Raw genomic sequence first — 26,095 nt, 5'->3', positions numbered from 1 at the left:
CTAACAATGATTCCATAACGCAACTGCGAGGTTTTCCTCCTGTTACACCTTTCAGACCTATACCTACTCTCAATTTCCTTTCCAGCGCTGAATGATCTCATAGGCCCCAGTGCTTGGTCTTTGGCCTATAACTCTATTTTCCAGTGTCGCTTGCATCAGGCACTCAAAGTCTGTTGGAAGTTTGCAAGGTTTTCGGGAGTTGTGAACTTGAGAATCGGAGAATTTGATCAGTAGGCCCATCTCCACTTGACCTGGATAAATCTAAGATATTCTCTTAGTTTCCTCATTTTGGAGGTAATGAGGTCAGTCTGGGAAGATTATTGATAATAAATTGCCAGTTAATACATAATAAACTTGATTATCAAACGGCAAATCTGTGCTTAATATACGGGGTGTCCATGAAGTCCCAGTACCATTACAAGTATTTATTGCCCAGAAACCGTAAAACATAGAGTAATGCTGTTTTTTAGTAGAATGTTCTACATTTCCTCGTGTTAACATTCAGAGCACTTCATGCAATACATTCTAGTTGAAATTTGAGTTATATAATATGTGCACCAACTGTTATTACTCCCAATACATTTTTTTTCTCACTAATATTATTACTGTAATTACCAGTATGATGATTACTAGCTTTTATGCTACCTCAGCTATTTTGTGGATAAGTGCCGATTATTCATTTTTTTTCTCTATTTTATCATGTCTCATGTATCTAGATTGTGTGTGTTACTGTCTGTATTTTGTATATTCAATGTATATGGCCCCGACCTGAAATAAAGCATATTATTATTATTATTATTATTATTATTATTATTATTATTATTATATGTGCACCTCCAGTTGCCCCTCACAATGTCGAGACGATATTCCATCTCCCTCCCTCCATACGTGCTGCAGCATGTCAACGTCAACTGTTTGGACCAAGGTATATAGAATAGGGAGTCCCTTATTCTATATAACTTGGTTTGGACAACTTGAACAGCGAGTCTACGAAATGTGGCAAGATCATGGCAGACACGATCCTTGTGGAATGTATTGCATGAAGTGCTCTGAATCTGAATGTATGACAAAAACATTCGTGCGTGTAGATTAGTGCTCGTATGTGTAAGGGAGAGTTTAGGCTCCAGTGGTCTTCTAACCCTTTTGAATGACAGCCACGTGGAAACCTCTCTCTCTCTCTCTCTCTCTCTCTCTCTCTCTCTCTCTCCCCCCGCTAGGGCCCATCCCCGAGGGCATTCGAACAACCCTCCCCTCCCCCCGTCGTTTTTTTATAGAAACAAGAACAATCCTCCTTAAGTGTGTCCTGGAGAGTAGTCGACCGATAGCTTCCATGATAGTTTTTTTTTATACTCTATGCGTTTATTTATTAAGTTAGTGCCCTCCTCCTCCTCCTCCTCCTCCTCCTCCTCCTATCCTCCCCCACCACCAACACCACCACCACCCACACCGTTACATAACATCGAAAGGTGAAGGAGAGAATCGGTAGTTTGTGTGTCCAATAGAAAAAAAGAAAATGAAAAAAATACGACAATGCCCCGCAGGGAAATAAAATATCCCGTGCAGTCGAGTATGGATAAGTAGGCTTTTGTTTTCCTTGTATTGTCTCCTTTATGTTATTGTTCACTCGTTTCTTTTCAGAGCTGGTGTACAAAACGGCGTTGTCTATAATTATTCGGCTCAAAGATCCAGGAATGTTATCGAATTTCTAATTTTGACCTCATAGAAAGCGAAGACTTTTAAATGCGTCTATTGACTCTTGAGTGCTTTTCGTATGGCCACGAGGCCGGAAGTCGATGCTGATGTTTTAATTCGGATTCTAAATATATAAACCTTTTAGTGGTACTTGATGATGCATCCTAATTTATAAGAAAACTCCCTGTAGCACCTAATTATATATTGGTGTGTGTGCATTTAATGGGGACTTCGATGCTCATGTTTCAGTGTGGAGAATAGATCAAGCATTTTATTTTTCCCATTTTTCGGTGATGTAATCTAACATGTCAAAGAAATCTCATTACTTTTTGCGATGTTTATTTTTGAGTGGTCCGTGTCTAATTAGTTTCCATGCCATGACACTCATTTCGGTTTCATTTTGAAGTTGATTGGTTTTAGTTTATTATAGTAAGCTAAAATATGGCAAAGTAAGAGTTGAATTTAGTCGAAATGCATCTCGAAAAAAAAGAGAGATTTGCCAGAAACGAAGATGACACTATTCCATGCAAAACATTATGTATATTGATTTATTTTTCATGTTTATGGTTTGATTTTACATCACAGGACGAGGCGCAAGAATGATTTTTTGTTTTTGACTAATTACCTATATTTTCTTAACTTGCAGAAGCACTGAACGTGTATAACGTACACAGTGTACCTACCGTATAAGCTTGATACATCTTCTACATATATATAAAATATATATATATATATATATATATATATATATCTATATCTATATAGATATATATATATATATATATATATATAGATCATATATATATATATATATATATATATATATATATAATTAGGTGGCTACAGGGCGGGTTTTCTTATAAATTAGGGTGCATCATCAAGTACCACTAAAAGGTTTATATATATTTAGACTCCGAATTATATATATATATATATATATATATATATATATATATATTATTATATATATAATATATATATATATATCCCTATATATTATGTATATATTATATATGATATATATATATATATATATATATCTATATTATATCTATATATATATATATATATATATATATATATATATATATATATATATATATATATATATATATAGATACATACAGACACTTACATACATACATACAAACATACATCCATACATACATATGTTATAGGTACTGAGATATGTACTGAAATATGAGCGCTGTTATGAACGAGGTGACTCGGCAGTCCTTTGTGTGTTCTAGTACGTGGGACTCGTCGTGATGTCTGTCAGAGTCCGTCACTTGAGGGATGCGTGATGTAATGGAATCTTTCTCCTCGTGGAACTTGTCACGTGTCAGTGATGTCACTGTGGGAGTTCGTGCGTTTGTCGTTGATGAACACCCTTCTTGAGGGGTGTCCGTACGTATATCTCAGTTTAACCAGACCACTCTCAGCTGATCAACAGCTCTCCTAGGGCTGGCCCGAAGGATGAGCTATTTTTACGTGGCTAGGAACCAATTGGTCACTTAGCAACGGGACCTACAGATTATTGTGGGATCCGAATCACATCGAGAAATTAATTTTTGTCACCAGAAATAAATTCCTCTGATTTCGCACTGGCCGGGCTGGGAATCGAACCCGGACCCTGAGATCGGTAGTCGAGCACGTAAACGACTCGTACAACGAGGAATTGTATAGTTCACTGCAGAATTAGAATTCACGATGGGCGTGAGGGTTGACAATCCTTGATAGTGTAGGGATGACCATAGAAAGTAACTAGGGCATCTTACTCATTTTTTTTAACAGTGTCCAGCTTTATTCAGTGAATTTCATTTCACGTTAAATTTTAATGGGGGCGGGGCATGTCTTCCTTCTGACAGAAACTTCAATTGGACCCCATGAGGATATTTGATTATTGGTAGCTTAAGACGTTAGTGGACTTAATGACTGTGACATTTTATTTATAGAATGGACATAGCAATGTTCGAATAGAGAGGTTTCTTTTTCTATATGACCGCAGATGAATTTGGGTGTAATGTGGTTCTATAGATTTTGAGATTGGTTTTGTTTAATTTCCCATGTGTTACTGGAGAACAATCCGTTCTCTAAGGTTTCTCTGGGTTTAATTTTGGCTTGTCATTGCTTTATTGATGTGTTTAATCCAGTTTCCCTTGATAGACAGAGCCTTGCTTGTTTCCTAGAATAAAGTCTATTTTTGTAACTCGGAGTTGAAATCAGTAGCGTACTCTAATTTAGAGTTGTCTGACATCTGATAAACTTGCTCTCTCTCTCTCTCTCTCTCTCTCTCTCTCTCTCTCTCTCTCTCTCTCTCTCTCTCTCTCTCTCGATAAGAACAGTTTCAAGTCTATTGTAATTCAGAGTAGTGAGGAATTGGCAAAGTTCTCTTTGTCGACAGCTTTTTCGAAGGCGTTTCCAGGAAACACTAGGATGCTTTATTGACTGAACGTAGTCCAGCCTCTCTCTCTCTCTCTCTCTCTCTCTCTCTCTCTCTCTCTCTCTCTCTCTCTCTCACCAAACTTTCTCTCTATCTCTGTCACCAAACATTTTCTCTCTCACACCAAACGTTCTCTCTCTCTCTCTCTCTCTCTCTCTCTCTCTTCTCTCCCTCCTCCTCTCTCTCTATATATATATTATATATATATATATATATATATATATAATATATATATATATATTATATGTATGTATGTATGTATGTATGTAAAGAGAGAGAGAGAGAGTGGGATCAGATTTAGCTCGTAAATGAATTTCCGTATCTGGCTTCCGTCGTCTCGCAAGCTCAGAGATGCTGCCGACATCAATATGATTTCATGCTCCTGCGACAGATTAGATTTCATGTAGATAAACATTTCTTCTGCCGTCGACGTCCTAGGGTGTGTGCGGGGTTGGGTGGGGGGAAAGGGATCCTTTTATTGATTTCACTTTCCTCGTACTTTTTTTTTTAAGTAAAGGTAATCCTTTCCGTTGAGTTTTTCATTACTTATTTAAGGTGGTGTGACCAAGAAACATGTTGGGGGTGAAATCGTATATATATTTTTTATTTTTGTTATTCTTGACCTTCTTTGGCATCAACAGTTGTATTATCGCCTTTTATTACATCTAATTTACTCTTATCGATTGTTGGTTTGTATCTTTTAAACACATGTAATGACATTACCGTTTTTATAATTTTCTCATATTTTGTTATTGTTAAAGTAAGTTTTATCATCGGTATTCATTTTAATTTAATTTGTTATCAGGTACATTTAACATTGCTGATGTTGTATATGGAATAACTGATGTTAGTATTGTAGTTATCAGAATATGGTAAAGAAAATTGTTTTTTACTGCTGCCTTATATTGGACTTTCATTAATGTTAAAATTAATGCAATTAATATTCTAAAATTCATAATCCATTCAACTATATTTTGGCCCCTGTTTGCCGAGTTTGCATGATCGTCGGTAATGACATAATCTAAAGCTATCATCATCATCATCATCCATTAATTAAGGAATAAATTCCCCACTAGTGTCGTCGCAACCATCGCCATCATCATGACCATCTGTCCATGGCCTTTCAGGAATAAACCTCGCTCATGACAAACAATTGTAGCTCCATTTACGAGGAAAACAATCAGGACACCCACCACGAATGTAACAATTATCTATGACGGTCACAATTATCCGCGAGAGAGATCGCTTCGTCCCTCTTTTTCTGTCCTACCTCCGCTCTTATCCAGGGACCCATTATAGTGTCTGTCGCTCTCTTTTTGCAGGCTGTCAAGTCTACGGTTTCGTCTCGCTGCTCTCCGGCCTGTCAGCCATCTGGTTCCTCACGGGCATCAGCTGGGAGAGGTACAGGGTGATGCGGACGTCCTACAGTACCCAGGAGATGCATTCCAGAGTCAAGGTAATGCCTTTTTTTTATGCTCTCTCTCTCTCTCTCTCTCTCTCTCTCGATGTCTCCTCGGATGGACTAACAAGTCTTTGAGACATCCTATCCTTGTTAACACACTGCTCTATCTCTCGGATGGACTAACTCTCTCTCTCTCTCCTCTCTAGTCGTCCTCCGGATGGACTAGTCCTGAGGCAATCCTAATTCTTGGAACACTCTCTCTCTCTCTGTAGTCGATTTCCTGAGGCATCGGTGTGGTTGTCCGAGATCCTGTGAGGTATCTTTTAGTTATTGTTTAGGAAAAGCATCATTATCAGGGTGATTCCAGTGTTTTGTCTTTTTAACGATACCGATCAGAGTCTCGGTACTACATTTAAATTCCGGTTGCGATACCTGCATTGAATTCAGGGTTATATTTAGACTCCGCAGTTGGTTTAAGAAACAAATACCTCATGAACAGGGTACATTTATTAATCATACATTCAGTATGAATTGGATCATTTTGACATAACATAAAAAATACGCTCTTTATAAAATGAAGTCGAATCCATTTAAAAAAAACAAAAATTAAAAATACGCTCCTTATGAAATAAAATCGAATCCATTTATAAAAACAAAATTAAAAAATAAGCTCCTAATGAAATGAAGTTTCTTGGGCGCAATCGAGTTTTCCGTACATTATATAATCAAGGCCACCGGAAATAAAACTATCGTTCAGTGGTCGGTATGATGCTGTATGAGCCGCAGCCCATGAGACTTTAACCATGGCCCGGTGGTGGCCAGGCCTATAGCGTTGCCAGTCGCATGATTATGGCAGAATTTATCCTGGAAAATAAGATAGAAGAAAGAGAATATGAACGGAGGTACAGTAAAAGGAATGAAAGTAGTTGTAGCTAGGGGCCGAGGGGACGCGGCAAAGAAGCTTTTTTAGTGCCTACATTGCACCGCATGAGGTGCACTGACGGCATAACCCCCCTACAGGGGAAAACAAAACTATCGTGCCGGCTTTGTCTGTCCATCTGCACTTTTTCTGTCCCCCTCAGATCTTGAAAACTACTGATGCTAGAGGGCTGCAATTTGGTATGTTTGATGATTGGAGGGTGGATGGTCAACATATCCGATTTGCAACCCTCTAGCCTCAGTAGTTTTTAAGATCTGATGGCGGACAGAAAAAGTGCGGACGGACAGACAAAGCCGGCACGACAATATTCTTTTCTTCCGTAGGGGGGTTGTGCCGTCAGTGCACCTCATGCGGTGAAATGTAGGCATTAAAAAAGGTTCTTTGCAGGGTTCCTTCGGGACCTAGCTGCAACTACTTTCATTCCTTTTACTGTATCTCCGTTCATATTATCTTTCTTCCATCTTATTTTCCAGGATAAATTCAGCCAGAAGAGGGAGGTGCGCACAAATACTTTCTAACGAAAAGTGCCATGGTGTGAAATTCATTTATGTTTAACACCCAATACCCCTGCAACGGATTCTCATCATTTTGTATATATATTCTTTAAAGCAGTATATTTGGCCATTTCATGTTCTATAGTAGATTCACATGAACCGTTCTCACGACGTTTCTGATTGGCTGTTGATAAGCCAATCACAGGGCTGGAAACTCTCAGTCTCTCGAGAGAGTTCACATAGTCTGGATGTAAGTTCCACCTCTCCTGAGGGATACTTTTGAAAGACGTATTCCTCAGGAGAAGTGAACATACATCCTGCCTATGTGAACTCTCTCGAGAGACTGAGAGTTTCCAGCCCTGTGATTGGCTTACCAGCAGCCAATCAGGAACGTCAGATGCCACGGTTGATGTGAATCTATTATAATAAAATTCTTCTGTTCCTAGTTTCGCTACATTCAGATATTAAGATCTATAGATTATACTTATACTTTAGAGTCGTCAAACAAAATGTTAACTTTATATTATTACCTGGAATCGGAGGTTAAGTTTCACACCACATACGAATTCCAGCGAATCGTTTTCAGAATCGGAGGTTGGATTAAAATTCTCCGATATTCTCCGATTCCAATACCTGGTCAAAGTTCCGATACTTTCGATTCTCGATTCTGATTCCGTCGCCTCACTACTCATCTTATGCTGTTTATTTTCTGTATTTTTTTAAGGAGGCAACTTCTTATTGTTGTCATTCTTTATGAAACTTATTTCAGGCTTATGGTCATGTCAGCGTTGTATTATCATCTCGCACAGTTTATTTTGTGTCATTGTGAGAGGCATTTTATGATTTTGTATCTCTTAAGTTAACGCGAGTGTGTGCTCTTCTGATTCGTTTTACGTTCTGCAAGCCTGAGAGGCGACTTTCCTTTGGTTGTCTTATAAAGATATTAAGGTTAGTAAGTCGACGCATTGGTTTATTCCGTATATCATAATTGTCTTGATGGTTCTTCTTTCAGTTATTTTTTGGGCGAAAAGTGTGGCGTCAATCCCGTAGGTTTTCACGCCTCTGATGACTCTAGTGGCTGTATTGGTTGTAGCTATAGATGAAAAATCATTTCACACTTTACCGCTATAAAAACCGCCTATAACTCAAAACCAGACGTTCTAGTTTTCGATGGTTTTTGTTATAAACATAATGCTATGAAAAGTCGACGATCAATTGGGTGGAATTTACTTTGAAATAAATGTGGGATCATTCGAATACCTTCATCAGATGTGAAGTTTCTTTAGTAATTGTCATTGTATCGCAGATCTATGTATTTGTGCGTGTGTATGTACGCACGCAACCTAATTTTCAACCGGATCTCGGTTTTCCGTAAGTCATCCCAGAGATCGCTAGTTGTAGTATCGGTTTCAGATAACGAGATGCCTAACAAAGGGTAGATAGATATTATAGTTCTTGATCACGAAACCGAAAATCTTCCGTAGGGCAACACAGGCCGTTATGTGACCTATAACTTCGGCGATTAGCTACCGGTTCAAATTTGCGTTTGAGCGCGCGCACGCGCTTAGGCGCTGTGAAATATCGTAGTTTACAGAAACGGCTGGGCCTTATTGGATTGATTTTAGGCCAAATTTAAATCCGCTCGGGTTACTGGCGTGAGAAAGGTTGAACAAGATGGAATGGAAGGGGACTGGATATTGGAATCGTTTAGAAATGATTAGACAGATGAATAAGAGTGTTCGATTTAAATCATCGATAAAAATATTCTACCAGAAAAACGTCAGAGATAATTATTGGCAAAAGGATTCAGTTTTAAAGATGAGTAATATGGGATTTTCTACATAACTGCGAAAAAACGATATAATTAAAAAAACGAACCGCGCTAAACTAAAATTGTAACACGAAAGATTAAATTATATTAAAAATTGAAATATAGTAAATTAGTTTTTAAAAAATAATGTTGACAAATGACAGCCGCAAATTTAGACCAAACCTCACAGTACCGTGGATCTCTCTCTCTCTCTCTCTCTCCTCTCTCTCTCTCTCTCTCTCTCTCTCTCTCTCCTCGGGATCCGTTTCACGTGCATGAATCACAAGCCTATATGACTTTGATTGACGCATGATTGGCATTCAGGCGCTGAGACTGCAACCTGCAAAGAAGGTGGAGTCGCAAAGCTTTGATTGAGGGAAGCGTCGTGTCCTTGTGTTTCCACCCGGCGGTAGTTGGCCCTTGATGCCAAAGTGAGCTGCGAAGTGACCAACCCTTTCTACGCATAATTGCATCATCCCATCCTTATTTGTTCTTGGCGGGGGGAGCGATGAACATCTCGGTTCCGATTGGTCGTCAAGGTTCTCCGAATATCTCGTACGTCCATTTAAATGCATTCCATTTTCTTTTTTACTGGAATTGTACCTTGTGTAAGGAAAAGGGGGAAAGTTTGGAATGTGTAAGTAGCTATAGTAGATTCACATCAACCGCGCATTTGATGTCTAGGCCCGTCCCTTACGGCGCTCCTGCTTGGTTGTTGATAAGCCAGTCGCAGGGCTGGAAACTGGCAGTCTCTTTCTTGAGAGTTCACATAGGCAGGATGTATGTTCCACCTCTCCTGAGGGATACGTCTTTCAAACGTATACCTCAGGAAAGTTGGAACGTACATCCTGCCCATGTGAGCTCTCGAGAGAGACTGAGAGTTTCCAGCCCTGTGATTGGCTTATCAACAGCCAATCAGGAGCGTCGTAAGGGACGGGCCTAGACATCAAATGCGCGGTTGATGTGAATCTACTATAGTACGACTTAGGTTGATTTCTTAACTAATTTTTTTTTTTAATAAGTGGGAACTTTTCTTTCTGTATATCCTTTACCGCCTCTTACTTCTTCGTAAAGAACACCCTATTCTTCGGAAGCTTGTGGGCTTCTTCCATATGAATAGGTTTCATCTTCTGAATAATAATAATAATAATAAAAATAATAAGAATAATTCTTTTGTTGGAGATGCTGGCTGTTGTAGCTGATGCCTTTGTTCCCCTGAACATCAACTCCAGGAGCGAACTCTTCCCCTCTGTGTTCCGAGAATCATCCATTACTGTGATTCGCCCATTCCCGTGAATCATTCATTCCAGGCAACGAAGAAATCTCGGTGTTCATTATCGGGACGGAACGCGAGTTGACATTCTCCGTTCTTCTGTCGTTTTTGGGTGGGATGGAATAGAACCCGTCACTCAGCGCTTGACTTGTAATTCATTATGAAAGCAAGCGTTGCAGGCATCACGCATGAGCGGTTTCTCAATATTATAAAGGTTTATTTTATATATAATATATATATATATATATATATATAATATATATTTATATTGTTTAAAAAACACAGTAGATGCACGTGACTTCATTAAATAGCGAAATACATCCTTTTCCGTGGTATTCGCTTATATATATATATATATATATATATATATATATATATATATATATATATATATATATATATATATATATATATATATATATATATATATATATATATATATATATAATATATGCACGTGCATTTATAAATCTATAAGAGTATATTATATATTCATACATATATAATGTATATGTATATATTTAATTGCATATTTTGTTTGTTTACTAATCCTACAGCTTTGCCCGTATGTTACTTTTCTCCATTAACTTATTTTAATAATTTGTAAGTTTTTAATTTTAATAATTTGTAATTTTTTTTTTTTTTAATAAAGAGTCAGTTTTTTCTTCTAATTTTGTTCGCTTCGCAGGCCAGCGACCTTTTTAGTTTCTTGTTATAAAGATGTGTTTATTCTTTGTAATAATCGCACTAAATTACGGGTTACATGACATAACCCAATTTTGGAAAAAGTCGCTCCTTCAGCAACCGTTATGCGAGTTTGTATGATTTTATATCGACCAGAGAGAGAGAGAGAGAGAGAGAGAGAGAGAGAGAGAGAGAGAGAGAGAGAGAGAGAGAGAGAGAGAATACATGCAATAAGATGGCAGCCCTTGATGGCGTGAAGATTAATACATCATCGAGTCCTTTCAGTCTTTGATTATATTATGGCATACATTATGAATGCCTGCTGTCTCTCTCTCTCTCTCTCTCTCTCTCCTACGGGGGCTAGTGCCGTCAGTGCACCTCACGTGGTGTACCGTAGGCATGACTTAAGGTTCTTTGCAGCGTCCCTTCGGCACCTAGCTGCAACCTCTTTCATTCCTTTATCTGTACCTCCGCTCATATTCTCTCTCATCCTTCTGACTCTCCACCCTCTCCAACAATTGTTTCATAGTGCAACTGCTTTGAGGTTTTCTCCCGTTACACCTTTCAAACCTTCTTACAGTCAAGTTTCTTAATTAGCACTGAATGACCTCATATAGGTCCCAGCGCTTGGCCTTGGGCCTTAATCCTATCCATCTATTCTAGCCGTGGCCCCGAAAAGTCAAGTCACAACCAGGAGCATAGCATTTTTTTAAGCCAACAGAGTCATGCATTAAACCCCCGGCTCCCGAGTTTGAGAGCCAAGAACTTAATTAGTATAGTATACGAAGGAGGGAAGAAACTGGTGCAGTACAACCCAGTTCGACTAATGCTTTAGATGAAACGCAGTCAAACCACTTATCGAGAGAAGATGTCTTATGAATACCATGAATATCTTATGAATGGTTTCGTTGCCTTGTCAAGATCCTCCCGTTTTGTGATGGCATACATAACCGCAGAGCAGTGGACAACTCGCATAGTAATCTCCCTTCTCCGTTTCTGTTTCTATCTCTGTCCCGTCTGCATCCCACATCGGTCGTTTTAACATCTTTAATTACACAAATAAATAATGTATATAGAATGTTACTAAAAAGACTCGTTCAAACTGGATGGTATGTGGCGGAGTTATTTATTTCGTAAATGAGGTCCATTTATTTCATAGTAATTTTGTTGATGCACGGTGCAGTTGTGTATGTGACAAGTTAATTTATATATAAGTGTGTGTTTGTATGTATGTATGTATGATGTATGTATGTATGTATGTATATATTATGTACATATATGTATATATATATATATATATATATATATCTATATATATATATATATATATATATATATATATACATATACTAGATAGCGCATACCTTTAACAGAGTAAGAAAAGAGCGGATCGAGACACCAAGTCTCCAACTTAGGGACGTTATGTACCAATTTTCTGAAAGCTCAGACCAGACGGACCTTCATTCTACTAGTGTAGTTTAGAACCCGTGAAATATGGTGGCGCTTTAGAAAATTTCCGTCATTCAGCATTACTCGCTTAGAGTTTTCTGTAAAAGAAAATTAGTGTGCTGGATTTGTCCGTCCGTCCGCACTTTTTTTTAGTCTGCCCTCAGATCTGAAAAAACTACAGAAGCTAGAGGGCTGCAGATTGGTATGCTGATCATCCACCCTTCAATCATGAAACATGCCAAATTGCAACCCCCTAGCCTCAGTAGTTTTTTTTTATTGTATTTAAGGTTAAAATTAGCAATGGGTCGTGCATCTGGCTGTTCTTTCCGGAGGAGTGGGACGCACCCTCACTCTACCGCATCTGGGAAACAACTGAAGCGCTACTGGTTATAGTTGATAGTTTTATACAGCATTGTATGTTGTAAAGAAAGCTCGATTGCGCAGAAGAAACTTCGGCGCATTTTCTATTGTTTCCTGTTAGAACGACTCATAAATTTCTTATTCTGTTCAGGTAACTAAGAAGATTAATGTGAATTTTCCAGTGCACGACTTACTAAGTATCTCTTGCAATTAGAAACCAAGTCCATGCCTTCATGATTTTCATCTATTCTTCTTCTTCTTCTTCTTCTTCTTATATTTATTATTATATTGACTATTATGCAAAATTAGTAGACTTTCTGGTTGAACAAGACTTAATGCTATGAACTGGCGGAGTAAATTCAATTGATTAGAGAGCTAAAGTGAAACAACCATCAGAAGATGTAGTTATGGACTTAACGTAAAGAGTATTTGAGACTCTTGGAAAAAATGGAATTAAACCATTGGTGCACGTATAATTTTTAACGAACTTTCGGTGCTACTTTGGCTCGTTACCTACGAGTCATCTCCTGGGTGCTAGTAGTACTGAAGATGGCGGGAGGTCAGTGGGACGCCGTCTTGAGTACTACGTATAGTAGATTCACATCAACCGTGCATTTGACGTCTAGGCATGTCCCTTTCGACGCTCCTGATTGGCTGTTGATAAGCCAATCACAGGCCTGGAAACTCTCAGTCTCTCTCGAGAGTTTACATAGGCAGGATGTATGTTCCACCTCTCCGTAAAGACGTATCCCTCAGGAGAGATGGAACATACATCCTGCCTATGTAAACTCGAGAGAGAGACAGAGTTTCCAGCCCTGTGATTGGCTTATCAACAGCCAATCAGGAGCGTCGTTAGGGACTGGCCTAGACATCAGATGCACGGGTGATGTGAATCTACTATAGAAGGAGCATCTCGGAAGTGGCACCGAGTTTGCTTACAGTTGCTTGGTTTCTTTTCTTTAAATCTAATGAGACACAAAAGGCATCTAACACGAATAGGCGGATCTTTTAAATTAAGAATCGAGAGGTTGTATATTTCCCGTGTGAAAGGTGCATGATTTGCTTCGAGGTCGCAAGTTATTCAGGTTTAACGGTTGCTGATGATGTGTGAACGGAGAGACATTCTCACCCACGACATTTAGAAAAAGAATCGCAAGCAGGGACTACATATCGGAGAAGAAAGTTACTTTCATTTCAAATGAGAGAGAGAGAGAGAGAGAGAGAGAGAGAGAGAGAGAGAGAGAGAGAGAGAGAGAGAGAGAGAATGAATACCATTTAATTTACCTACTCGGATTAGAGAAACAGTTAAAACTAAGAGGAAAGAAGAATCTATTCAGTGCTCCATTCCATAATCATATGAACTGAAGGAGCTCTTTCTACTGTGTAGCTACTCAAAGGAAAGAGGAGAAGAGTATTTCAAGGGCTCCAGATGCCGTTATTTGAATCATTTTTTTTTTTTTATTCCCCCGTAGATTTTTACGGGGTGAGATTACCGAAGCCCTTTTCCCCCAGACTTCGTAATGGAACTTCGACTTGAGCTCCGTTGATTGGCCAAATCCCCTTTTCTTGGCGGAATAGGTTGATCTCTCCCGACTCTTTTTGACTTTCTCATGCTACGAGAAGATTAATGAAGGAACGCGATCTATTGATGTCTATGGGGGTTCCCCATTAGCGAATGGGAATGAGAATGAGAATGGGGATTCAAGCACTATGTGCGACCTAATTCGGCTACAGGTCATGAGACAAGAGATGGAATCACTCGTCGACTTTGATTGATTATTTAATATCACTGGGCAACATCAAAAGGTCGTAGTTGCTTTGTGGAGAGAGAGAGAGAGAGAGAGAGAGAGAGAGAGAGAGAGAGAGAGAGAGAGAAATTCCCACTGGTGGAAGTAAAAATCTCTTCCATTAGGTTGAGTACATATGGATTTAACGCTAATCGTCCAAGTCAGTTAATTCTCTCTCTCTCTCTCTCTCTCTCTCTCTCTCTCTCTCTCTCTCTCTCACACACACACACACAGACAGTTGCTGCGACCCACAACCTTCTACTAACCAACCAAGTACAGTTTTTAATGAACTACATTAGGTTTCAGAAAACTTGCCCAGGTCGTTCCTACCTCGTTCGTTCGTTCGTTCGTTCGTTCGTTCGAGAGAGAGAGAGAGAGAGAGAGAGAGAGAGAGAGAGAGAGAGAGAGATGAAAATGTTACTCTTTTCCTTTACACTTTCTTTCTTTCTTTTTTCCTTTCTTTTTTCCCCTTTTCACTTTTTTTCCCTTTTCACTTTTTTTTAACCCCTGTTTTCCTTTCCCCTCATATTTTTTCTATCATCACTCTCCTTTTTGGTTAATTGACATCTACTGTGCACCAGTACCTTATTGGCGATGTTTAACTGAAGGCCGCAATCGATGTCATCCAATAAGAAATGTCATTAGTGCAACAGCATCTATTAGTCAAGGTTGATCAAGCTGCCAAGTGAAGTGATATTATTTTCGTTGATTTAAGAACCATTTCATCTTCACTTAAAAATTAAGTTGACCTTTGTGATAAATTGAAAAAAAGAATACGAACATCATGTCAAAACAGTTAGGTTGATTGCATGAAATTCTCGCCTGATACTTTAGATTCTCTTGAGTTATCAGTACCATTCGGGTTTGGTATTGAACCTATTTATTAATGAAAGATCGTAAATTTTGGTCTTGATAGAGAATTCAATGAACAAATTAGTGTTGTGCATGTCCATGGATACTCTGTTCCTACTGTTTTCAAAAGTAATATATCGGGATTATTATTTTTCAGGTCTCAGATGTTAGTGTAGGTATGAGTATTATACCCTTTTAACAAACAAACAAATAAATAAATAAAAAAGTGCACAAGGTGTTTCAATCGTCAGACATCCCAATAAAATAAAATTTTTCATATTCAGATATCCCTCACGCGGTGCACTGTAGGCATTACTTAAGGTTGTTTGCGGCGACCCTTTCATTCTTTTTACTGTACCTACATTCATATTCTCTTTCTTCCATCTATTTTCCACCTTCTCCTGACAATTGTTTCAAAGTCCAACTGCGAAGTCCTCCTCCTGTTACACTTTTAAAGCATTTTTACTCTCAATATCCTTTTCAGCGCTGAATGACCTCATAGGTCCTAGTGCTTGGCCTTCGGGGCGTAAATTTTATATTCCATTCATCATTCCACTCCATATTCAGAAAGTCGTAAAGAACCATTATTAGCGCACAAATACTAATATCTCGTGCGTGTATTTCCTTTCGAGCCATTATAAAAATAGAAAATAATGTCATTTCCCCTGTACATTAGTGCCCTGTGAATATGTATCCAAAAATATGTTTATAATCAATCCTCACTCATGGGGACCAAATGTCTGGGGTTGTTTGTGCGATGCAGTTGACATTTCTCTGCTTTTTAAGACTGGAATTGTCAAGAAGTCGAAAGTAGTAACTGCAATAATTTATTCAATTCTATTTTATTTGATGTATGTTCAATTCTTATCAGTTTAAACTCCAGGCATTTTTTTTTGCACACACACACACACACACACACACACACACACACACACACACACACACACACACACACCATAGCTTTCGGCTCAGTGAACAAAACAAGTTTGCTCAAACGCCAGGACCCGTGATAAAAACTCGAGAACCTCTTGCATCTTGGACATAATACGTTCAGCTTTCAAAATGACTCGCGTACTTAAATTTTGGTGTGTTGTTTTTACCGTTTGCTTTGCACAAATACACAACAAGTCTTTCGACGCTCTTACGTTAACTGATCTTTCTGCAGGTGAAGGCCGCCGTCACAATCATATGGTTGATGTCGACTGTGGCCGCTGCTCTTCCTCTCGTCGGATGGAACCGCTATGTACCTGAGGTAAGGAGCCGTTGCAAAGTTTCATGACTACTACTGCTAACCTTACGATTACTTTTAGATGGGGATGAGCCGAGGAGCCGTGGTAAAGGCTTATCGTTACTGCTATAGTAGATTCACATCAGCCGTGCATTTGACGTCTAGGCAAGTCCCTTTAGACACTCCTGACTGGCTGTTGATAAGCCAATCACAGGGCTGGAAACTCTCAATCTCTCTCGAGAGTTCACATGGGTAGGATGTGTGTTCCACCTCTCCCGAGGGATACATATGAAAGAAGTATCCCCGAGGAGAGATGGAACATAGATCCTACCCATATGAACTTTAGAGAGAGACTGAGCGTTTCCAGTCCTGTGATTGGCTTATCAACAGCCAATCAGGAGCGTAGTAAGGGACTGGCCTAGACATCAAATGCACGGTCGATATGAATCTACAGTAGCTATACAATTGTTCTTAAATGTCGTTGGAGAGGCAAGGGCTCTTTGGGAGGTTTATGCATACTACTAGCTGCACTATTGTTTTTAATAATTTAGTGAAGAGGCGACGAGCCGTTGCAAAGGCTTATTACTATTATTACCTCTACTGAATACACCGGTGAAGAGGCAACGAGCCGTTGCAAAGGCCTATTCCTACTTTCTAATTACCCAGATCGATAAGGCATTGAAACTTTTCAATTGTATTACGAGCGTCAGTGACCTGGTACTGTAGCCAGATTAATTTCAGTCAGTTAGTCAATGTGCCAATTAATTAATCTTATAGCCCGCCCTCATTTTTTTCTTTATTTTGTAGGGCTAAGTTGGACTGGTGTGAGGTCCAGGAATCCTACTTTGACGATAATCAGGCGCATGCGTAGATTGCCTTGTAAGATCACTTTTTTTTATTTGATTTGAGAAATCAGTTAAAAACCATGCTTAACAATCAATGAGGAAACCAGTGGTTTTCATTAGTACTTTTATTAAATGTAATACTCTGAAAAAAATTATATTTTGTACATATATAAAGACGTTTTTGATACTGAATATATGGTAATTGGCCGTCGCATTAACATTATCACGCTTTATTTTGACAAGCACTAAAAATAAATTTTACTTCAACATAGCATAAAATCTCTAATTACATATATTAAATGAGTCATTATAAGTGTGCTCGTAATACTAAATTTCCTCGTAGACTTGATAACGAAACATTCGGACATTTTGATGGAAAAACTTTGCTAGATATACGTATGGTGAGGGAAAATTATTTTCGATTTTATACGGAGGTCTGAATTACGTCTGCGCTTTGTTACCGTATGCTACAGTTCAATTATTATTTCGATGTTCGGTAAAATTAAGGAAAAGTTGCGATATCCTTTTTGTTTTAGCTTTGGCTGATATACTTGCAAGGATTGTATCCAACACCTACATCGATATCCTAGGCCATAATTTAAACATACATTTTGCAGCGATTGTATCCAATACCTACATCGATATCCTAGGCCATAATTAAACCTACGTTAAACAAATAAAGCACATGCAAATGGAATTTTGAAACTTTAAAATTTTTTTTTAATGTGCGTTCATTCATATTTAGTCTCACAAGCATCCGTTTTCCGCCGTCTCGGACGTTTCTTGAAAGTGGCCTTTTTGGCCCTTGGCTGTGTATAGGCTTATGCCTGTTCTTTTGAAGATCTGTTATTGCTATGCTGGGCATCGGAACGTTTCGTTTTCTACCGAGAACTGGTAGCGAAAAGTTTTTTTTTTCTTTTTTTTCAAACGAAATGGTGTATCTCTCTCTCTCTCTCTCTCTCTCTCTCTCTCTCTCTCTCTCTCTCTCTCTCTCTCTCTCTCTCTCTCTCTCTGAATGCGAGAGAATTATGGAATAATCACTCTAGCAGGAAATAAAGAAGTTGAGAAACTCGTAGCGAGGTTTTTGTGGAGAATCATCGCGAATTATCATATGAATACCCGGCCAAGTTATCTGGAATTCACCTCGGATTTACAGCAGGGATTTTTCTTTGATATAATCAGCCCCTGAACATTTCACCTTCCGAGTTTGGCTTTATTTGATTAATTGTATTGTACACTTCGTTTTCGTTCTTTTTTTATTTTTTTATTACATATTCGTTTTCTTTCTTTTATTTATTTATTTATTTATTTCCCATGTCGATGCCTAACTGTTGAAAATCAATTTGAGTATCGTATTTTTCTGCGTGTTCCTCATTTATATATATATATATATATATATATATATATATATATATATATATATATATATATATATATATATATATATATATATATATATATATATACCATATATATTGTCTTATATTTCGCACGTATAGACTTTTATATAAACGGTATAGGATAACGGTGTATTTTCTCATTTAAAAGACTTTTGGTAACAACGCAGGAGATTCGGTGAAACTGTTCTTGTGGTCGGCATTCGTTATTGCCCTTGTATATATCTATCCAGATTATATCATTATTTCAGATTCTCTTCTAAACGTGTATATAAACTCGCCCATGCCCCACTCATTTCGGCTTGACAACCTGAAAAATTGTTTTCGTGAACTGAACTGGATTGTTCATTCTACGCCCACAGATATTAAGATACAAATATGGTTCAATATTGGAAAAAAATACCGAAGGTTCTTTGTAACTGATAGGTATTGAACCACTCAAGTCATAATTCATCCGAATGGTAGAGAACTCGTCACTGAAGTGGAAGGTCGTTGCTGTCGGTGGATCGAATCTGCCAGGTGACGAACCACTTACCTGTAATAATAAAATTCGAGTGGATTTTGTTTCCCCTTCTGAGTTATTTCCGAGGTAGAGCGAATGGACAGTAAACGACGTCTGTAGTTCAACATCTTTGAACATTAAAAATGTCACAGTGATGTGATCAAAATATATTATATGCATGTATTGAATTATAATAATGTTGCAGTGCTGGTAACTTGGTAGTCAGGTTAAGTTGGCTTAGGCAGGTATGATAACTAGTGAATTAGGTAAGGGATTAAGGGTGTAAGGAGCCTGGTGTGGACCTATAGAAGATGCATATAAGTCAGCTGACTTGAGAAAGGATTTTTGTGAGATGTGAAATTCTATCTGAAGGCTATCGGTAGTATCGTCAGGGTCTGAAACAAACATCATTATTATTGTATTTATTAATTTGTTAATTTATCTGTCTTCCTAATAACGGGTCTCCTCTTTTTATATTTCCCTTTACCTTCTGTTATTTCTTTCGAATGAACACCTTAATATCCTTTGGAAGCTTGAATTTCAAGTCTGTGGCTCCTGTGGGCTTGTTCCATACGAATAGGGTTCATCTTCTGAAATAATGATAATAATAAATAATAATAATAATAATATGAAAAATTCTTACGAACTGTTGTCTCCATAAGTATATTACCATTTACTCTTCTTTTTTTCATTACAATAACTTGATCACTGACATTGGTAGGTATCAAATTTTTATGAAGATTTGCACTTTTATTTCTTCAAAATGCTTAAAATCATAACACAGTCATGTATTACTACCAAATAGGATCCGGCATCGAGAAAAGGATATACAATAGTATAAAGTAAAAGCAATCACGATGCATATTTTTCATATTTGGCGTCATGGGGCCTTCTTTGTCTTGCATTCTGTGTGGCATTATTCTCAGAAGTTATTTGCAACGGAATTTGTACATACACGTTTTGGACACCTAATATATCCCGAGATCAGCATATTTTTAGGGGTGTTTCCAATTGCGACCCTACATGAGAAAACCAATCAGTCGTGAGTGATACCTAGGAACAGGATAAAAAAAAATTTTGAAGATAAAATTATTTTCCAAATTATATATGCCAAGATGTGCATTTAGGTTATGTAAATTTATTGATAGGTTTATAAATGGCTTTGTCAACATGTAATGAAATTATGCTTATGACAGTACCCCTCGTGCGCGCGCGCGTCCCTGCACACACACACACACACAAACTGGTTTATGTGCATATATGAAGAGTAAAACTTGAAGCATAAGGTTTTCCTTAATACGAAGTGCTCACTCTCTCCCTCTCTCTCCCTCCACTAATCCCCTTCCCCTCCTCCCCTACGACAGCTCTCTCTCTCTCTCTCTCTCTCTCTCTCTCATTAGACGGCAAAACAGTAAGCCAAAGACATTCAGTGGCCAAATAGGGACGCTGAAAGATGATGATGAGTAGGGACACAGAGAAGGGAAAAAAAGGTCGTGAAAGGGAACAGTAGAACCTCCTCCTCCTCCTCCTCCTCCTCGTGCTGATGACTCTTGATCAGTCCTCCTTCCATTAGGAGATAGGAATGTCGCCCTCTTTTGTATGCTTTGGCCTTTTTAACGGGAACCTCGCGAGAAAGACGTTTCCGATCTCTGGAGATCGATCTTCAGCCAGACTGTAGCTTTCAGTATGATTTACTCAGCTATATAACTGATTGATTCCTATATTAAGTCTGTATTTTCTTGGATTTTCTCTGATTCTTCTGCAGATCGCAGACGGGAAAGTGAATTGCATAATGAGTTGCCTCTTTTTTTTTTTTTTTTTTTTTTTTTTTTTTTTTTTTTTTTTTTTTTTTTTGAAAACGTCGACAACTGTCCACTCTGAGATCTTTTATTGCATAGATGTAATGTAATTGGTATATGTTGATCGATTCATGGTTTTCCTTCTTTAGAAAACAGCCCAAGGGAGTAATTGCACAATATACAGTGACTGAACAGGCTTGGGAAGCCTTGCCTTCAATCAAGATGGCAAAAGTCACGTAACGACGTTGAAGTATGCCAGTATCGGAATTCTGTTCAAGGGACTTATGCATTGTATAATACAACACATAGCGCATCTTTCATCCAGTGGTAATAATGATATCGAAAGTAGTATAAATGGTGGTAGTAATATCATCGTTAATGCCCATGTACCTGTATGTCAAAGGGACGGAAAGTCCCCACACGAGGGACATTACATACCCTGCCGAATCTTTGTCCAAGGAGTGAGCAGCTAGCTTTTTACTTTTGCCTCATTTCCCTCTGCCTGTCTTCCATCATACTGTCCAACCTCTCTGGCTATTAATTCTTAAAGTAACTAAGGTTCTTTGCAGCGTCCTTTCCCCCCTAGCTGCAACCCCTTTCATTCCCTTTACTGTACTTCCGTTCATATTTCTTACATCTTACATTTCACCCTCTTCTATCAGTTGTTTCATAGCGCAATTGCTTTGAGGTTTTCCTCCTGTCACACCTTTCAGACCTCCTCTTTGACCCTCAGTTTTCCTTTCAACGTTGAATGACCTCATAGGTCCCAGCACTCTAACTACTCAATATAAGTAAGTTTATTTCTCTGAGACTATCCATCATATACAGAGAAGAAATGAACTCTAAATTTGAGGTTTATTAAGTAGAGATGATTATTCTAAACTATCGATGCAGTGTTTCTAAGACCGTGAAAAAAATGATGCTGCAGACAATGACTATATAATTATATATATATATATATATATATATATATATATATATATATATATATATATATATATATATATATATATAATTTATATATATATATATATTATATGATTATATATATATATATATTATTAATATATATATATATATATATATATATATATATATATATATATATATATATATGCATATAAGTCCGACGTTCTTGTGAGTGGCGGGTACAAGTTTTTTATCGTTAAATGCCATCTATTTTAACAGACTCCGTTGAAAGATGACATTTGAAAAAAAAGATTTTTTAAGTCTCCTTAATGACTTAGACAGAATCCTTCTTCCTCGAACACACACACACACACAGAGTGACAGCAAAGTAGGAACTGAAAAGATTAGACATTTCTGAATTAATTTTAATTTTTGGAAGACGATTTGAATAAAATCTTCCAGGAAATATTTCTTGACTTTAGAGATTAATAGCTTTAAAAGCACTGAATGAGGACAATTATGTTTTCCGTAGAAAAATTCATCTTACGCTCACTGTTGGTTTCCTTAGGGGGGTTAGTGCCGTCAGTGCACCTCATGCGGCGCACGGGAGGCATCGCCGTATCATTCCTTTTACTGTACCTTCTTTCATATTCTCTTTCTTACATCTTACTCTCCCCACCGTCTCCTAACAATAAATTTTCCTCCTGTTACACCTTTCAAACCTTTTTACTTACTACTAATTTCCGTTTCAGCGAAAATTCACCTCATAGGTCCCAGCGCTTGGGCTTTGACCTAAATTCTATTCTCTCTCTCTCTCTCTCTCTCTCTCTCTCTCTCTCCTCTCTCTCCTGGCCCCAATTAGTAGGATAGATTTATGATCTGCATTTCCTTACATTTCATTTCCGTTTCATATCGTCTTATGCTTATTTCGTATATATATATGTGTGTGTGTATATATTATATATATATAATATATATATATAATATATTATAATTATATAAATAAGATATATATATATATATACCTATATATATATATATTATATTTATATATTATTATATATAATCTATATATATATATATATATTTATATATTATTTATATATATATATATATATTATATATATATATATATTATATATATATATATTATATATAATCTTCTGATGTTGGAAATGAGTTTGGGAAATTTCGACTACGATTGCAGTTTTATTCCGTTTCATATTTTAACAGTCCGAATTTTTCACGCGTCCTGACTACTGAAATCACAGAATGCAACATTGAGAGGATACAGTTCTTCTCTTGGCGCACAATCAATCAGAACTTAGTAGTAGCTACTTTACGTAACGTCGCACGGAAAGTGGGCGTTTACGGATAAGTAGAAAGTCGGCTTTAAAGGTCTCGTAACTCAATCCCTCATAAGGCTAATTCATCTTTTATGCGAGATTACGACTTAAAAGAAAAAAAACGCCTTTTTCTGGAATGTGAGCTGAAACTGGTTATTAAGAGTCGATGAGCTGAGAGAGAGAGAGAGAGAGAGAGAGAGAGAGAGAGAGAGAGAGAGAGAGAGAGAGAGAGAGAGGAAATTACTCAATTAGGAAGTTTGCTCAGCTACATTGGTGAGACTTATCGTCAGATTCTATATTTATGGGTTTCAGAATTTTATTTATTTATTATTTATTTATTTAAATTCAGGGGGTTTAAACCAGCAGACAGCTCACAGCTCCCGTATCCCGTAAGGGTGTAGTGCCGTCAGTGCACCTCATCACACGGCGCACTGTAGGCATTACTTAAGGTTCTTTGCAGCGTTCTTTCGGCTCCTGGCTGCAACCCCATTTTTACAAAATTGCTTTTACTGTATCTCTGTTCTATGCTCTTTCTCCCATCTTATTTTCCACCCTTTCTTAATTGCTTCGTTGTGCAGCTGCGACGATTTCCTCCTGTTACATCTTTCGAACCTTTTTGCTGTTTTCCTTTTAGCGCCGAATGACCTCATAAGCCCCAGTGCTTGGCCTTTGACCTAGATTTTATGTTTCATTCTAGAGCTTACGTAAGAATTATTTATGAGAGGAAGTTAGGAATATAGCGGATATAAAAGTTGAGGTTTTAGATTTAGACGGAGGAGGAGGAGGAGGAGGAGGTAGGAAGGGGAGAAAGAGGTAGGAGGGAGGAGGAGAAAGAGGTAGGAGGAGGAGGAGGAGGAGGAGGAGGAGGAGGAGGTGGAGGAGCTATGAAAAGGGGGAAAAAAGAGGTAGGAAGGAGGAGGAGAAGGAGGTAGGAGGAGAAAGAGGTAGGAGGTGGAGGAGCTATGAAAAGGGGGAAAAAAGAGGTAGGAAGGAGGAGGAGGAGGAGGAGAAGGAGGTAGGAGGAGAAAGAGGTAGGAGGAGGAGGAGGAGCTCTGAGGAGGAGTCATTATGGAAGCTGAGTTTATCAGACAACTGGAGATTATCAGTGTCATTATTTGAGGCATTAGTAGTAAGGGCAGTCGGCTAGTGTTGTTAGTGTTAATAGTGCTATCAGGAGTGTCCGGAAACATTGATAAATAAAATATCTGACGATGTGAGAATGAAATAATGTATATGCGTAACATTTAAATGGTGGTATGTCATTTTTTTTTTTAAGAAGTACGTCCAATGTCCACTGATATTGTTTTACATGAGAATAATCTCGCTTCTGTTATTATTATTTCTTTCGCAATTTTGCATGTTGATGTCTGTCTTCTGCTGCAAGAAAGCCTGCAAGTGCCATCTGCAGGCTTCGTGTTACTCCCTGCACGTAAAAGAAACGTTACACAGAGTAAATGGCATCGCTTTGCAGCAAAGCGATTGTATTTGATGACATTCCTGGAAGAGTCGAAAGCCGCTTATCTATTTGCAATGATTCCCAAGTTCGTGGACGTTGTCCGTTCAGTCCAGGCGCCGTGCTTTACCTCTTTTCATATGGCAATAGTCCAGGCCAGGACAGAATGTGCAAAATAGACGAAATATACCCAGTTGATATTAGATTTGTATATTGGGAATATTTTATTCATTGGGTATATTTCATCCACGAACTTTTTCGGAGGGCATATATCTAAAGAAAGCTGTCTAGAAGAAAAAAAAAAGGGAGGGTGGCGGAATTGGTGGATTTCGACTCATACCTGAAAATTTGGTGGACCACTGAGTCTCGTAACGGGAGGAATATAAGATTTTGGGAGAGATAGGAATTGAATGCCTGAGCTAAGTGCCTCAGTGGCGTGGTTGGTTTGGTGTTTGCTTCTCACCTCGGTGGTCGCGGGTTCGATTCTAGGCCATTCCATTGAGGTGTGAGAGATGTGTATTTATGGTGATAGAAGTTCACTCTCGTTGTGGTTCGGAAGTCACGTAAAGCCGTTGGTCCCGTTGCTGAATAACCACTGGTTGCATGCAACTTAAAAACACCATACAAACAAAAACAAACAAACAAACAAACAAACGGTGGCCGCGAGTTCGATTCTCGGGCTTTCCATTGAGGTGTGAGAGATGTGTATTTCTGGTGATAGAAGTTCACTCTCGACGTGGTTCGGAAGTCAAGTAAAGCCGTTGTTCCCGTTGCTGAATAACCACTAGTTCCATGCAACGTAAAAACACCATACATACAACAAACAAACAAACCGGTAGACTGCCACTAAAAGAAAATGAATACAAAACTGGAACAGTGAATGCAAAGACGATAGATGGTCAGATGTTCTTTTGTATCGACGAGCCAGTGGTGAGCGAGTCCGGCCTGCGATGGCTGTCTCCTAATGCCCTTGTTACCCCGAGCATGCTAACTTTGACTGATTGATTTCAGAACGATACTTTGGTTATTCCGTCCCTCCCTTGCATTCAATTTGAACACATTGCAGTCACAGATCGAAAGGTTATAGCAATGGTACATATTCTATGTTTTATATATATATATATATATATATATATATATATATAATATATATATATATATAATATATATATATATATATTATATATATATATATATATATCAATAGAGGGATCCACAGTAATATCCTTGTTTATCTAGATATAATATATTTATGGAAATATATACAAAGCTTAAAGCTTTCGTCCATCCTCCTGTGGACTTGATCACTAAGCAAATGAGACATGGTATTGGTGAAGAATTCCAAATAAACATAAACAAACAGACAAAGAATATTAACAAGGTTAAAAAATGCGAACAAGTCATTGGGTCGTTTGCCTTTCCATAATTCG

The 26,095-nt window shown here is 38.0% G+C and overlaps 1 protein-coding gene across 8 annotated transcripts in view; it reads left to right on the top strand.

The window, feature by feature from the left end:
• Window positions 1-26,095, top strand: part of LOC135200075 (opsin, ultraviolet-sensitive-like) — a 194,312-nt gene that overhangs the window by 130,989 nt on the left and 37,228 nt on the right. For all 8 annotated transcript variants that reach the window (XM_064228364.1, XM_064228363.1, XM_064228370.1 and 5 more), the window contains exons 5-6: window positions 5,458-5,591; window positions 16,352-16,438. In XM_064228364.1, coding sequence (XP_064084434.1) covers window positions 5,458-5,591; window positions 16,352-16,438 — 221 coding nt within the window. The remainder of the gene's footprint in view (window positions 1-5,457; window positions 5,592-16,351; window positions 16,439-26,095) is intronic.

This window comes from Macrobrachium nipponense, chromosome 26 (assembly GCF_015104395.2).
Source record: "Macrobrachium nipponense isolate FS-2020 chromosome 26, ASM1510439v2, whole genome shotgun sequence".
NCBI lineage: Eukaryota > Metazoa > Arthropoda > Malacostraca > Decapoda > Palaemonidae > Macrobrachium > Macrobrachium nipponense.
Note: the sequence above shows the minus strand (reverse complement) of the source record. Positions and strands in the feature narration are given on the sequence as shown.